The 12047-nt window shown below is 44.0% G+C and overlaps 1 protein-coding gene across 1 annotated transcript in view; it reads right to left on the minus strand.

Moving 5' to 3' along the window:
- The window catches only part of LOC119966320 (E3 ubiquitin-protein ligase HECW1-like), a 664661-nt gene that overhangs the window by 345797 nt on the left and 306817 nt on the right, over window positions 1–12047 (minus strand). Inside the window, 1 exon segment of the mRNA XM_038797802.1 lies at window positions 11017–11159. Coding sequence (XP_038653730.1) covers window positions 11017–11159 — 143 coding nt within the window.

Below are 12047 nucleotides of genomic sequence, written 5' to 3' on the forward strand. Positions count from 1 at the left end.
CTTTTCTGCACCCTCTCTAAAGCCTCCACATCTTTCTGGTAGCTAGAATTGAACATTATACTCCAAGTCCTATACAGCTGCAACATGCCTTGCCAATTCTTATACTCAATGCCCCGGCCAATGAAGGCAAGCATGCCGTATGCCTTCTTGACTACCTTCTCCACCCTTGTTGCCCCTTTCAGTGACCTGTGGACCTGTACACCTAGATCTCTCTGACTTTCAATACTCTTGAGGGTCCAATCGTTAGGGGCATAGACAGACACTACTGTGGCCACAAACGTAAATCGAGGATGGTATGTTACCTCCCTGGTGTAAAGGTCAGGGATGTCATGGCGCGGATACAGGGCATTCTGAAGAAGGGAGGTGAACAGCCAGTGGTCGTGGCACATTGATACCAATGCCATAGGTAAACTAAAGGATGAGGACCTGCAAGGCCAGTATAGGAAGTTAGGAGATAAATGAAAATGCAGGACCTCAAATGTAGTGATCTCAGGATTACTTCCAGTTCCACAAGCTAGAGAGTGCAGGAATAAAAGGGTAGATCAGATGAATGCGCGGCCTTGAGGGATTCAGATTCTTGTGGCACTGGGACCGGTTCTGGCGAAGGTGAGACCTGTACAAACCAGACAGGTTGCACCCAGGGATAGCTGGGACCAGAGCTGTGGGGCTTTTGCTAGTTTTGTTGGTAAAAAAATTAAACTAGTGTGGCAGGGAAATGGCATCCCAGGAGTAACATCAGATAGGTCAAATTCAGATCAGGAAAATGGAGGGAGAACATCAGATAAAGATGTAGAGGACGTAGTGATAGACCTGGAATTGCTGGAGAAGCAAAGTTTAAAAAGTGTCCTGCAAGGGAAAATTGAATTTCATGGAATTACAGTGTAGAAGGAGGCCATTCGGCCCATCGAGTCTGCACTGGCTCTTGGAAAGAGCACCCTACCCAAGCTCACACCACCCTATCCCCATAACCCAGTAACCCCACTCAACCAACACTAAGGGAAATTTTAGACACTAAAGGCAATTTATCATGGCCAATCCACCTAACCTGCACATCTTGAAATGAAAATCGCTTATTGTCACGAGTAGGCTTCAAATGAAGTTACTGTGAAAAGCCCCTAGTCGCCACATTCCACCGCCTGTTCAGGGAGGCTGTTACGGGAATCGAACCGTGCTGCTGGCTTGCCTTGGTCTGCTTTCAAAGCCAGCGATTTAGCCCTGTGAGCTAAACAGCCCCTTTGGACTGTGGGAGGAAACCGGAGCACCCGGAGGAAACCAACGCAGACACGGGGAGAACGTGCAGACTCAGCACAGACAGTGACCCAGCCGGGAATCGAACCTGGGACCCTGGAGCTGGGAAGCAATTGTGCTAGCCATTATGCTACCCCTATGATATGGTTAAACTGTTTGTACTTCAATGTGAGGAGTATCACAAACAAGGTAGAGGAGATAAGGGCAAAGGGAGGCACATGGCAGCAGGATGTGATTGCTATAACGGAAACCTGGCTAAAGGAGGGGCAAAATTGGCAGCTCAATGTCCCTGGATATAGAGTCTTCAGAAACAATAGAGTGGGAGATAAAAAAGGAGGGGGAGCAGCACAATGGTTAACAAATCAATTGCATTTGTGAGAAGGGATGGTATACTGAATGGGTCAACAAACAAGGCTTTATGGGCTGAGCTTAGAAATAAAAAAGGAGCAGTCACACATTTGGGAGTATACTACAGGTCCCCAAATAGTGAAAGGGAGATTGCAGAGCAAATATGTAGGCAAAATCTCTTCCTTGTAAGAACAAGAGGGTAATAATAGTAGGAGACTTTAACTATCCCAATATCATCTGGGATTCAAACAATATAAAAGAATCTGAGGGAGAAAGATTCATGCAGTGTGTCCAGGAAAATCTTTTCAACCAATTAGTGACAAACCCAATGAGAGGAGATGCTATTTTAAACCTGGTTTTGGGGAACGAAGAAGGGTGAAGTGACAGTTGGCAACAATATTGGGGATAGCGATCACAATTCAATTAGAATTGGAAAAGAACAGAGATAAAGCAGGAGTAAACATGTTGAACTGGGAGAAGGCAAATTTTTCAGGAATGAGAAGGGACTTGGCTGAGGTGGACTGGATGGCATTGCTAGAGGATAAATCTGTAGGAAACCAGTGGGAAGCTCTAAAAGGCAAGATCCTAAATGTACAAAGTAGACATGCCTCTCCAGGAATAAGGGTGGTACTGCCAAATCTAGACGCCTCTGGTTGTCTAGAGGAAAACAGAAAAAGATAGCGTACGATAGGCACATAGATAGCTCTGATGGGTATAGGAAGTGCAGGGGCAAAGTAAAAAAGGAAATCAAAGTGAGGGGATGGAAAAAGATGAGTAAATAAAGACATTTTTCCAATATATTAATAGTTAGTTTTGGAAAAAGTGGGACAAATCAGAGATGAAGAAGGGAACTTGTGTGCAGATGCAGAGGCTGAGGGAAGGGTTTTAAATGAATAATTTGTCTCCGTGTTTACAAAGGAAATTGATGATGCAGATACAGTAGTCCAGGTAAATATTGAATGGGATAATCATAAAGAGTGAGGAAGTACTCAAAGGGTTGGAATCCTTATAAGTTGATGAGTTGCCAGGGCCAGATGGATTGTTTCCCAAGGATGCTGAATGAGGTCATGGAGGAGCTCGGAGGATGATTTTCCAATCCTCACTCGATACAGGGGAGGTACTGGAGGACTGGAGAAATGCAAATGTGGTTCTATTGTTTAAAAAGGGATCTAACTATTGGCCAGTTAGTCGTACATCGGTGGTGGGCAAATTAGTAGAATCAATCCTAAGAGGTAGGATTAGCCATCACATAGAAAGGCATGGACTAGTCAGGGATAGTCAGCGTGGATTTGTTAAAGGAAGATCTTGCCGTACAAATTTGATTGAATTCTTTAAGGAAATGACAAGAAGGGTTGATGAAGGTAGTGCAGTGGATCTGGTGTACATGGATTTTAGCAAGGTGTTTGACAAGGCCCCACATGGCAGATTGGTCAAGAAAGTAAATGCCCATGGGATACAAGGCAATATAGCAAACTGGATAGAAATTTGGCTTAGTAACAGGAAACAAAGGATAATGGTCGATGGCTGCCCCTGTAATTGGAAAGTTGTTTCAAGTGGTGTTCCACAGGGTTCGGTGTTGGGACCCGTACGGTTTGTGTTATATATTAATGATTTGGACATGAACGTGGGGGCACTATTGGGAAATTTTCAGATGACACAAAGATTGGCTGAGTGGTGGACAGTGTGGAGGATAGCTATAATCTCCAAAATGATATAGATGGGTTGTAGTAAAGTGGCAGATGGAATTTAACATAGAGAGGTGTGAGATCATGCATTTAGGGAGGTTAAACAGTTATAGGGAGTACACATTAAAGAGGAATATATGAAGAGGGGTTGATAATGCAAGAGATCTTGGTTTACAGGTACACAGGTCCCTAAAGGCAGCAGTTCAAGTAGGCACGGTTGTGAAGAAAGCATATGAAATGCTCTCCTTCATTGGCAGAGGTATAGAATATAAAAATAAGGATATAAACACTGGTGAGGTCACAACTGGAGCATTGTGTGCAGTTCTGGTCACCACAGAACAGGAAGGACATAATTGCTCTGGAGTGAGGCAGAGGAGGTTTACAAGAATGTTTACAGGGCTAGAAAAGTGTAGCTACGAGGAGTGACTGGATAGCTTGGAGTTATTTTCCTTGGAACAAAGAAGGCTGAGGAGTGACTTAATTGAGGTGTACAAAATTATGAGTGGAAGAGATAGGGTGGACAGGGTAAAAATTGTTTCCCCGGTGGAGAATTCTAGAACCATGTGACATCGATTCAAGATAAGTGGCAGAAGGTGTAGAGGGGACATGAGGAAGAACATTTTTACGCAGAAGGGAGTGGGAGTCTGGAATTCACTCCTCGAGTTGGTGGTGGAGGCAGAGACCGTAAACTATTTTAACAAGTACCTGGATCAGCATCTTAAATGCTCTAAGCTACAGAGCTATGGACTGGGTGCAAGAAGGTGGGATTAGAAAGGGCACCTCGATATCCTTAGGCAGGCATGGACAAGGTGGGCCAAATGGCCTCCTTCTGTGCTGTAACCTTTCTATGGTCCTGATGAGACGCGTGATTAGAAGTGATAAGTGGTTTTAATCGTCTTACAGCAGAGCCTGCCTGTGACGAGATGAACTCCAGATGAACTGGCAGGCAGGCTCTCAGCATCAACCTTATTCATCCGGTTAAGGGGAGGAGCCATGGGTGGAGCCCAGTACAAGCTCCTCATCTCCCCCTATGGGTAGAGCAGCGCAACTACACGTGATCCAATACAATATACAGGCTCAACACATGTTGTACAATACAGCATGGATTATTAGTATTTGTAATTCACCACAGGTCCTAAGGAGGGGATGTATGATGGAGGTCATAGGGCAGGAAGTATGGGAATGAACTGCAAGGAGGTGACTTTCATTGACTCCTCCATTTCCCAATGCCAGGGACCAGGCTCTGAGTGCCTTTGAACGAAGAAACTCTCCCCACCCATTCCTCCTGCTCCACAGGGAGCCCACAAGTAACCCCAGAGGGGTTTGCTTCTCATTTTCCCAACATGGTGAACCCCCAGCCTACTACTAAGTTAGTACCAGCAGTGTCATGATGAGGGCCTTAAATGGCACTAATTGTTCAATTATAAGCAGTGGGCCTTCCCACAATGGAGTTAATTGGGGCCCACCCACCTCTTTCTCACCTCATTAAATGCACCCCCCTCCCCCCGCAGACTAAACTCACCATGGAAAAGGGCATTAAATTCTGCCATGTATGACTGCAGCATTATTTAGCCTGAGCCTTCAGTGCTTCCATTCAGAATATCAACAGATCTGTTTGTGATTGATTGTGATTCTGACTAAACATTGATTAAATTGAAAATGCATTTCATAGGGCTGTAAAATATATTCCACAAAAACTATTATAAAATCCAGTCTGTAGATTATCCCCTTTAATGTCTGTTGATATTAACACCCATTATAGTGCCTGTTATGTAAGTGAGATAATATTCCAGCTGATGTCTTTGATATTGAAGGGTAAAGAATGGGGAAAAATGTAATTGTGAAATATATTTCTTTAGCATTATTCTTTACCAGAAGACCCAGTAGATGAATATTTTCCCATAGTCTCTTATTTATTCTCTTCTGGCTACTTAATTTAAATTAACATTCATTTATTACCACAGCAGGAATTCCATATCAGTATGTCAGTGGGAGCTTGCAGGAGATAATTTAGCATTTCCCCCAACAAGCCCCACATCCTCCTGTTCCCCACCAACACAGGAAACAGAAGGGATAGAAATATTTTTAGTTTTATACTTGCCTGATCATACTATTGTTAGGCCTCATTAGGTTATTACGGTCCTATTGTTCAGAATAAAATATTCTTAATATGCAAATATTTTCTCACAATGTTATTAAAGCTGAATGAAATGTTAGAGACAGTAAGTTCAGCCAATTACAAAGACTGCATACATTAACTTATATTCCGACAGTATCGATGATCTGAAACAGGAGCGCCAGGGGAGTTTTAGAAGTTCTAAACCTGATCCCAACATGCCCACTTCCAATATTAACAGAGGCGAGTCGAGGGTGATAATCAATCCACTCGCTGGTGGTTTGTTAATCAGTAGAAAATTTGAAGCAGCTGTGTACGTTCATTTTATCAGGATTCTTATTTTTAACCCATGATGGCCATGGACAGTATTCTCCCACAAAATGACCACGGGCAGGATTCTCCGGCCCGCAGCCACATGTTTCTTGGCAGCAGGAGGCGGCACACCGTTCACTGGTGGCGGGATTCCCTTGTCCCACCACTGTCAATGGGAATTCCTATTAACATCAACCACACTGCTGGGAAACCCGCAGGAGGGGATGAGTTAATAATAATCACTTATTGTCACAGGTAGGCTTCAATGAAGTTACTGTGAAAAGCCCCTCGTCGCCACATTCCGGCGCCTGTTCGGGGAGACCGGTACGGGAATTGAACCCGTGCTGGTGCCTTGTTCTGCATTACAAGTCAGCTATTTAGCCCACTGTGCTAAACCAGCCCCTATTCCCGATGGGACCAGACAATTCCACCGGCATGAACGTCATTTTGGGCAGTGCGAATCCCACCGGCTGTTCCAGTGCAATTCCCATTGCAATTCACCCACACTTAATCAGTTTTTGGAGCTTGGGGAGATTCCCGCTGGGGAAGAGATATGCAGGACCTAATGATTACTGCCAGGCCAGTTCCTCGGATATCTCCAGACAACCATACAGCCCCCTCCCCACTTGCTGACAGAGACCCCACCCAAGATGAGGTCGCCAAAGATCTCTTCCTTCAAAGCCCCCTTCCTTTCAGGCCCTCACTTCATGGCCCCTCGCCCATTTCAAGAGTCTCCCTCCAGCCCCCCTATCAGGCCGCCTACTCACTTCTCCATTTCATGGCCATGCCCTTTTCAGGCCCAATTCCTTGGAAGTAACCCTCGGCAGACTGGCAGTTCCACTTGGCGCCTTGGCAGTGCCAACCTGGCACCTTGGCAGTGGCAAACTGGCTGCCCAGGTCAGCACTGCCAGGGTGTCAGGGGGCAGTCCCCAGTCCCCATCCATCTGGGTGGTCTAATGTTCTCCGAGCCCCCTGGCATTATTATCAGAGACAGCACGGTGGCAAAATGGTTAACACTGCTGCCTCAAAGCGTAAGGGACCTGGGTTCAATTCTGACTTCAGGTGACTGTGTGGAGTTTGCATATTTTCCCCATGTCTGTGTGGGTTTCCTCCAGGTCCTCCGGTTTCCTCCCACAGTCCAAAGATGTGCAAGTTAGGTAGATTGGCCATGCTAAATTGCCTCTTAGTGTCAAGGATGATCAGGTTAGCCGGATTATGGGGCGGGGGAGTGGGCTGAGTTAGGATGCTCTTTTGGAAGGTTGGTGCAGACTTGATGGGATGAATGGCCTGGAAGGTTTCTATGAATTCTATGGAATCACATCTGGTGTCCACTGATGGAGACCAGTAGTGATTCCCACCAGTTTCACACTGCGCCAGCGGGGGTGGTGGCTCCCGAGAGCCGGGACACTCTGGCTAAAACCTTGAAATACATATTTTAATAGCTATTTAAATATGCCCCTTAGTGTTCAAGAAGATTAGTTGGGGTTACAGGGATAGGGTGGGTGTGTGGGCCTAGGTAGGGTACTCCTTCAGAGGGTCGGTGCAGACTCGATGGGCTGAATGGCCTTCTTCTGAAAAATATTTAGATTTTCTATTTTCTCTACTAAAGTGGACAACGGCACATTTCTGCACATTATATTCCATCTGTCACATTCTTGCCCACTCACTTAATCTACCTCTATCACTTTTCAGGGTCTTTCTGTTCTTAAAGTTTCCTTTCCAATGTTACTTTGTAACATCAGCAAACCTGGATACATTATATTCAGCCTCCTCATTTAACTCATTTATATAATTTATGAATAGTTGTGTCCCAAGCACAGGGCAGTCCCACACTCTTCCCCAGAACCTGCCAAAATAATCTGTTTACTCCTGATCTCTACCCGAGTTGCGTTGAATAGCCATGTGTTTCTTGGCAATGAGACCCCAGTTTTGAATTTCATTGAGTCACTTTCAAACTCAATATCATATTACTGTATAATCATACTTCCCTAGAGACTTCTTGCCTACAATGTTTTTAATTAACCCTGTCTCATTTCACAATACCAATTCTGAAATCGCCTGTTCCCTGATTGGTTATTTAACATACTAATCTATAAAATACCTTGAATACACTCAAGAGCTCCTAAGAAGGTTTACTAGATCAATACCTGGAATGGACGGGCTATCATATGAGGAAAAGTTGTACAGGCTAGGCTTGTACCATTGGAGTTTAGAAGAGGAAGAGATGAATTAAGATCCTGAGGGGTGTTGACAGGATGGATGTGGAGAGGATGTTTCCTATTGTGGGAGAATCAAAACTAGGGGTCACTGTTTAAATATGAAAGGTTGTCCATTTGGGACAGATGAGGACATTCTTTTTTCTCTCAGAGGGTCCTGAGTTTTTTGAAGTCTCTTCCTCAAAAGTGAAAGGAGAGTCTTTAAATATGTTTAAGGCAAACGTAGATGGATTTGTGACAAGAAAGGGATAAAAGGATATTAGAGGTAGGCAGGAATGTGGTGTTAAGGTTACAATCAGATCAACTATGTTCATTTTGAATGACGGAGTAGGCTCAAGGAGCTGAGTGGTTTACTCCTGCTCCTCGCTTATGTTTGCATGTTCATTCTCCACATTATTGCTGCAAATTATGTTTGCCCAGTCTGTCTGAAGATTAAAGTTCCCCATGTTCGGGCAGCACGGTGGCCTAGTGGTTAGCACAACTGCCTCACGGCGCTGAGGTCCCAGGTTCGATCCCGGCTCTGGGTCACTGTCTGTGTGGAGTTTGCACATTCTCCCCGTGTCTGCGTGGGTTTCACCCCCACAACCCAAAGATGTGCAGAGTAGGTGGATTGGCCACGCTAAATTGCCCCTTAATTGGAAACAATAATTGGGTAATCTAAATTTTAAAAAAAAGTTCCCCATGTTCTCTCTGTTACCCTTGTTTTTTGTAACTCTAATTTCATGATTTATAGTATGCCTGACTTTACAACTACTCACCAGAGGCCTATAAACTACTCCTGCTGATTGTTTTGGTCTCTTATTTTTCTTTGCTCTGTCCAAACTGTTGATGCAGCATGATTTTCTGCACTAAAATCCTTTTCCTCTACTGGAAGAGGAGCTGGTGGTGTAGTGGTATTTTCACTGGACTAGTAATCCTCTGGGGACCCAGGTACGAATACTACTATGATAGATAGTAGCATAAGGGGCAGCACGGTAGCATGGTGGTTAGCATAAATGCTTCACAGCTCCAGGTTCGGTTCCCGGCTGGGTCACTGTCTGTGCGGAGTCTGCACGTCCTCCCCGTGTGTGCGTGGGTTTCCTCCGGGTGCTCCGGTTTCCTCCCACAGTCCAAAGATGTGCGGGTTAGGTGGATTGGCCATGCTAAATTGCCCGTAGTGTCCTAATAAGTAAGGTTAAAGGGGGTGTTGTTGGGTTACGGGTTTTGGGTGGATACGTGGGTTTGAGTAGGGTGATCATTGCTCGGCACAACATCGAGGGCCGAAGGGCCTGTTCTGTGCTGTACTGTTCTATGTAGATGGTGAAATTTGAATTTAATAAGAATCACGAATTAAGGGCGGGATCTCTGGCTGCGTCCGCCCGGCGACCGGAAATTCCAGCCCGATGTGAATGGACCTTTACATGGTCCATGTCCTGCCTGTGGCGATCCTGGGGCAGGTGGGGTGGAGGAATCCAGCCTCAAGTCTAATGATGGCCATTGTTGGATGTTTGTAAAAAAAAGGGGAGACAGTGGTAGTGGTAATGGCACCGGTCCAAAAATCCAGTGGCTCAGACTAATGCTCTGGGGACATGAGTTCAAATTCCCACCATTGCAGTTGGTCTAATTTAAAAGGAGTGGAGTGGCACGGTGGTTAGCACTGCTGCCTCACAACACCAGGAACAGGGAACTCGGGTTCAATTCCAGCATTGGGTGACTGTGTGGAATTCATACGTTCTCCCGGTGTCAATGTGGATTTCCTCCAGGTGCTCCGGTTTCGTCCCACAGTCCTGAGATATGCAGGTTTGGTGGATTGGTGGATGATAAATTGCCCCTTAGTGTCCAGTGATGTGCAGGTTAGGTTATGACATTGTGGAGATAGAGCGGAGCTGACATGGGTAGAGTGCTCATTCAAAGGGTCGATGCTGGCTTCCTTCGGCACTGTAGGTATTCTATGATACTGTCTCGATCCCAGCCTTTGCTATCAGGGCCTCTACCATTTTGCCTATCTCTTTTAAAAGTCAAACGTGCTGGAATTTCTAGTCCCCAACCTTGGTCACTCTGAAACCACCTATAACTATTCGATCAAACCCATTAATTTTTATCGGTGTCATTACTTCACCTATGATGTTGTGAATACTTCACACATTCAGACTGCCTTTAGTTTTAACTTTTGTTCTACTTTTCCTGGATACCACTTTGGTCTCTAACATCCTGTCACCTTTATGCTCTCTGTCACTTCCTGACCCTCTCTACTTAATTTTGCCCAAATCACTACTCAATGTACAGCAAAGATAGCTGGGAAAGATCATTAAACTCTGTGAGTTATATTTCTGGTGAATATAACTCACAGTTAGAAGTTTAGGAAACCTAGCATTGCAGTGCACAGTCGCCCATTGGTTATCACATTAGTCACACGAGTCAGAGGAGTTGAAAGTTGAAGTCACATTGTGCCAAATTGTGAAATTGAATTGGTAAACTGTGGGTTAGACCTGAAAAAATGACCATCAAAACCACTGGATTGTCATAATAACCCAAATGGTCTATCAATACACTTCAGGGAAAGGAGTTTGATTGACATACAATTCTGATCCCACACTTGACTCCGAATACGTTCAAGGCAACCTGGAATGGGCAATAAATGCAACTTTGTCAGTGCCATTCGTATTCCAAATTAGAACTAAAATGAGGTAGAAGTTTTCCTCACAAGCATTGAGATACAAACGTGGGTAACATTCAGTTATACTTTAAAAAAATTGGAAAGCATGTTTTCTGACCAGCAGCTTCAACATATCACAAAGTGAAAACAAATTGTGGAAATGCATGACAGATCCACCAACTTCTGAAACAGAGAAGTCGGCTTACAATGAAGGCTCATTGGGATCCTTCATCAGTTATTTTAGAATTTGGCTTACTTGCCACATTTTTCCAGCTCCATCCACTTTATTTCTGACATTTCCTGTTTATTTAAAAAAAAACAATATTTGACAATGTAACTCCATATAATGAATTGTCTTTCCCTGCCACAAAATTGAGACATTTTCTCCAGATAATATGGAAGTACATTCTTCAACAGGGAAAAATATTCTATTCTATTCACATGGAGAAGACTTACCCTATTGCATGCCTTTCCAATAATCGTTGAACTGGCATTGACAGCTTTCCTAGAAAGCGCTTTATAATGGGACGACTCTTTGCAAACTTGTCCTTGACCTCAATTTCAAGAACATCCGTCGGGAGAGAAACAAAACTGTGCTTCTGCAAGAAAGAGATTAAAATGTAAACTGCAAAGTTCTTGCTAAATTTAACAAATGGTCTATCGTAAATATCTGTTGCATCCTGCAAGTAATATACATTGTCCATTTCCTGATCATTACTTCACTGAGCAGCATATGCCCTCTAAATGGATCCAAAATAGGCTTGAGTCTCCTTGTTTGATATTGTGACAGAATATCAAAAATGTATCAATCAGTGCTAGGCACTTCTTTTCTCAACAGTTTCAGTGTTGCAAAATATTTTAAGAGTAATGTAAAAAAAACTTCATACTTTAAAACTCCAAGGAAAAGTGTAAACTATTTACAACATAAAAGTCTGTAGATGAGTCAACTCAGAAGATGAAGATTCCTGTCTCCAGGGTAAAGTTGTGCTGCAGTATCAACGACTGGAATCTTTTTTTCGCTCCAAAGATTAGATTTACAATGCTTTGTAGGTGCAGCCATGATAAGATGACATAGAATTGATGTATTATTTATTAAGCTTGTAAGGAATCTTTAAAGACATCTAAGCCAACAACAATATTCATTTTGAGCTTTGAATCCTTTCATCATGAGTGTTCAGTACAGGTAATTATTAGATAGAAAATACAGTAGTGTTACACATGGAAAATAACAATATTCAGCAATTTGATTTTAATTCTCAACAATACTGTTCAGTAACATTTCATGTATGAATACTGCGGAGTAGCCCTTGTGACAAGTTATCGTAGGTAGGCAGGATGTGATGTTCCTTCCCATCATATATATGGGCAGGGATTCTCCGAAATCCTGGCAAGAGTTGACGCCGGTAAGCAGGCGTCAACGGACCTCCTGGTCCATCTTCCATCTTCAGGGGGCTAGCACGGCGCCTGAGTGCTGCGCGCTGCTCCGG

This window comes from Scyliorhinus canicula, chromosome 5 (genome assembly GCF_902713615.1).
Source record: "Scyliorhinus canicula chromosome 5, sScyCan1.1, whole genome shotgun sequence".
Classification (NCBI taxonomy): domain Eukaryota; kingdom Metazoa; phylum Chordata; class Chondrichthyes; order Carcharhiniformes; family Scyliorhinidae; genus Scyliorhinus; species Scyliorhinus canicula.